Source organism: Mchenga conophoros, linkage group LG7 (genome assembly GCF_057382185.1).
Source record: "Mchenga conophoros isolate Kocher_MC1m ecotype Shallow Benthic linkage group LG7, M_conophoros_male_GT1.1, whole genome shotgun sequence".
NCBI classification, from domain to species: domain Eukaryota; kingdom Metazoa; phylum Chordata; class Actinopteri; order Cichliformes; family Cichlidae; genus Mchenga; species Mchenga conophoros.
This window is the reverse complement of record NC_140532.1, coordinates 38,598,585-38,602,966: the sequence shown is the minus strand read 5'-3', so window position 1 is coordinate 38,602,966 and position 4,382 is coordinate 38,598,585. Positions and strand designations below refer to the sequence as shown.

Below are 4,382 nucleotides of genomic sequence, written 5' to 3'. Positions count from 1 at the left end.
CCAAGATGACATTCCTCTCCACTTCTCTCTTTATCTTTTCCTTATGTATTACAGTTTTTCTCGATTGCTTAAACACTATAACCAGGCCTCTAAACTAAAATTTCAAAACCGTAACGCTACTGTTCAAAAAGCTCACCCATTTCCCTGAACTATAAACACTATTCCCTGCTTTGACACATGACTCAAATTTGGTGAACTGTTACTGCAAAACTCTACACACAAATCCCTACATTTTACAGTGCTTACACCATGTAGTCATTTAGAAAGCACTAGCATGCAATAATGTTAACTTAAGTCAGCATAGCTTGAGCTCAATTAGCACACAATTAACCAGGTGGAAACACTAGGAGTCAAAATTTAGCACACACCAATCAGAACCTGCGATAGATAGATAAAAGGGCCAAAGTCAGCTCATTCAGGTTTGAAACAATGGATCCAAAGAGATGCAAAGGAAGAGGACGTGGTGGAGAAAGAGGACGTGGTGAAGGAGGTGGAGAACGACGGCGACAAGGAAGGGGACGAGCAAGGGCAAGAAGACAGTCAGTCTCGGATGAAATTCGAGCCACTTTAGTTCACCATGTCCTTGTCCATGGGATGACTATGAGGGAGGCTGGGCAACGAGTACAACCAAATTTGAGTCGCTTCACTGTTGCCTCCATCATCAGAACCTTCAGGGAGGAAAACAGGTAGGTGTACTTGCAGTAAGACTGCTTTGTACAGTAATGTTTAAGTTACTGAACTTATGTGTCTTGAGTTTCAGTATGTTTCCATTATTTGCCTGTAAAATGAATGTGTGACAGTTACAGTAATGAGTGCTTCTATTTTTGTAGGACACAGAGACGACCACCTGGTGGAGGCAGGTTAAGGCTTTTGTCGGAGGAGCAAGAGAGGGAACTTGTAAACATGGTAATTGCAAATAATGTAATCCGCCTGCAAGAGATTCAAAGGAGAGTGATTGAGGATGATCATCTTTTTCGAGGCATAAATGCCATCAGCCTCTCCACAATTGACCGAAAGAATCAATTCCGGATGAAACAGGCATACCGAGTCCCTTTCGAACGAAACTCTGACAGAGTGAAAAACCAACGTGTGGAATATGTTCAGGTATGAGTTTTGATACTGTATAAAGTATTGTGTACCATCACAGCATGGCAGTTTATGCTGCCATTTCAGCACTCTTGAACTGTGGTTCAGGGTACCGATTGACTCTACTGTGTTATGTGTTTTGCAGAGAATCTTTGAGATTGAAGGACGGCCTGTTCCCCATGAAATAATCTTTGTGGATGAGGCAGGTTTTAACCTGACCAAAAGAAGGAAAAGGGGGAGGAACATAATTGGCCATCGGGCTATTGTAAATGTCCCTGGTCAGCGTGGGGGGAATGTCACTATGTGCGCAGCCATCAGCCAACGAGGGGTACTCCACCGCCATGGCGTACTAGGACCCTATAACACTATGCTTCTCCTTGCTTTTCTTGATGGTTTAAGACAACATATGTTCCAGCTGGACTACAGGGAACCAGCACAGCCAGAGCAGCCTCACTACGTTGTTGTGTGGGATAACGTCAGCTTCCATCGCGCTGCTCTGGTTCGTGACTGGTTTACCAATAACCCAAGGTTTTCTAATATCTTTCTGCCTGCATACTCTCCCTTTCTAAACCCGATAGAGGAGTTATTTTCGGCATGGCGGTGGAAAGTGTATGACCGAGAACCTTATGTCCGTGTTCACCTCCTTCAGGCCATGGAAGAGGCCTGCCTAGACATATCAGTAGATGCATGCCAGGGGTGGATCAGGCATGCAAGAGGATTTTACCCCCGCTGCCTGGCTGGGGCCAATATAGCCTGTGATGTGGATGAGATTCTCTGGCCTGACCCAGACCAAAGACAAGATGCTGAGGTGGGATAATGTTTCTGGTGTGTGTTGTACTGTATAGTACATGAATGACAATGTGCCACTGTACATACATTGGTTGCGTCTTTTGTGTTTATCATGTGACAAGGGTTTTGAAGGGGAGAACCATAAGCAACCTATTTGTTTTGGAACTATTGTTTTGAATTAATTGTACCAGTGTGCAAAACTCTGTTGTAGTGTGTGTGTTTTTGAGGGCTTGTGTTTGATGTCTGAGGGCAAAGTTTGGTTTTTCAGCAGGAGTGAATAGTTTTGGGTGTAGAGCTTCATTTTGACCTGGAAATAGGATGTTTGGGAAATTGAGTGAGATGTTATGGATTTGTGTTTACTGTTGTGAGGATATGAGGCGTAGTTTCAAGAAATGTGTTTTAGCAATTGAGAAAAACTGTAATACCTCTGCTCCCCTGTCATTCCTAATCTTACCACTTCTCCTTCCCTTTTTTTCACGTATTAACCTCTCATCAAAACTCACCCCTCCATCGCTCATATTCCTCATAAATCTCACCTCAGTTAGCTTTTCTTTATCTGTTTTGTCCCTCCTCTCCTCTCCTGCAGAAAACGGGATTCTCTCCTGGTGACATTCATAAGACTGTGGTGTCAGCAAGACACTAACCATATGCCAGTACAACGATGCAGCAATGCCATTAATACACACTATAAAGCGCTGAGCTGTGATTATGGCAGTATGCTAATAAAAGAGTTCTGTGAAGGCAGAGCTGGCAGAGTTGCTCAATATAAGAGGGCAAAGAAAAGGGATAAAACGGCTGTATAATTACAGGAGTGGGATGTGTGTGTGTGATGCGGGTGTTAAACGTGTGTATATGTGTGTGGGCATGTCAATGTGGTTTTCCAGTGTGTGCATGTGCATGTGTATGCTTGTGGTTTCGTATGTGTGCCAGATCTGTAAAGGGCCTCTTATCTGCTGCCCAGAGTTAGTCAATAACTGGCACCTTCTCTTCATAACTACCTCAGTTTAAAAAGTCCTGAGTTTTAATTTACTGGCTTGTTCTCTGCCCTCATGAATGTTGCTGCAATACACTGCTGGCTGGACAGATGGGTAGTTGTTTATAACCGTTTGCACAAAACGTTTACTGTCCATATTTGTTTTTGCATCAAAATATAGTTGTTGTTTGTTGTCAGTGTCTTAATGAACTTCCTAAATCTTTTGTCCCAAATCGTAAAAGTGCCCTGGATGTCAAAGAAGCTGACAACCTTTCAGTCAGCTCATTTACAAGAGCTAAGTCTGAACCTGATCCCAAACTGTATCTCAACCCTGAAAAGAGGGTTTAGGATGACCAGCCACATGTCCTCACTTGCAAAAAATGTCTCCTCCCACCACATGCCTCAGCTTCTAAAACTCTGCACCTAAAGAATTGCAGTACATGGGATCACCCACATACACACATACCACAGAACCATTAGTGAGTCAAGCTCAGTCCTGTCATTAAGTCTGGAAACTGTGATCAAACAAGTGTTTCACTAATGATCTGCACAATTTTTTTTTTCTAAACCACTATCATATGCTTGCGCACTTATTTACACTCAGACCACAGCTGAATTCATTTCTCTCTGTAATCCATCACTGTCTGGATAGATGGTTGGACACAAACATCACACAAGTGGTACATATAAAATATAAAAGAAGGTGGTGGTGGGTGGGACATACTAAATGTGACGTAGTTCTATAGAATTAAAACTTTCAATTCAAGAAATAAATAAATGAATAAAATAGATCTATAATAACATATCTTTTGTTTCTCGGTTATCCTGCAGGAAGCAAATGCAGGACAAAATCAAAATCAAATATTTGCAGCTAAGTAATTCAAAAAAGGCTCAACTCAGGTAAGAGTTTCTTCCGGTAAGTATCCAAAGACATTTTACTAGGAAGTACTTGCCTGTGCTCTATGCTTTCAGCTGGGAGCACAGGCAAGTATTCTTCATGTAAAGGCAAAGCAGGAATCTACAATTCTCTTTCCCACAGGACTAAGGTTTCCAATCCTGAATTCTCTGGGAGTAGGTAGGTATTCAGCAGACAGATGTGAGAATGGGTCAGTCAGATCACAATATGAGGCAGGCTTTTCCAACAGGTTCCCTATGAGGAATAAGGAGATCAATGTGTAAATACAAGGCCACCATATTCAAAGCAACCCAGGTAACCAAAGCAACAAGCAGAAAACCATATAAGTAGGATAAAAACTCTGGCAAGGAGTCGGTGAAAGATGCAGCAGAACTCCTGTGCTGACTGAAGATGGATAGCAGGTGAACCTTCGTGGGGCTTCTTGAAACCATTCCCACTACTGCAAGAGACAGACAGTAAGAGAGACAGAGAGAAAGAAGACCTGGGGACAAGGGGTGGGTTTTGATTATCGATTTTCCGATTAAAAACGATTTTGGCTTGAATAAAGCGATATCGATTCATTAAAATCCTGAATGTATGGTTTTAATATATAAATCTATTTTGCCAGAAATGCCAGAT

The 4,382-nt window shown here is 42.3% G+C and overlaps 1 protein-coding gene across 1 annotated transcript; it reads left to right on the top strand.

The window, feature by feature from the left end:
* Positions 1-561: 561 nt before the first annotated feature.
* On the top strand, positions 562-2,259 carry LOC146570620 (uncharacterized). The gene is made up of 3 exons (XM_085281206.1): positions 562-686; positions 831-1,104; positions 1,232-2,259. Exons 1-3 carry the CDS (start codon positions 595-597, stop codon positions 1,901-1,903), a joined length of 1,038 nt encoding a protein of 345 aa, XP_085137332.1. The 5' UTR covers positions 562-594; the 3' UTR covers positions 1,904-2,259.
* The last annotated feature ends 2,123 nt before the right edge of the window (positions 2,260-4,382 follow it).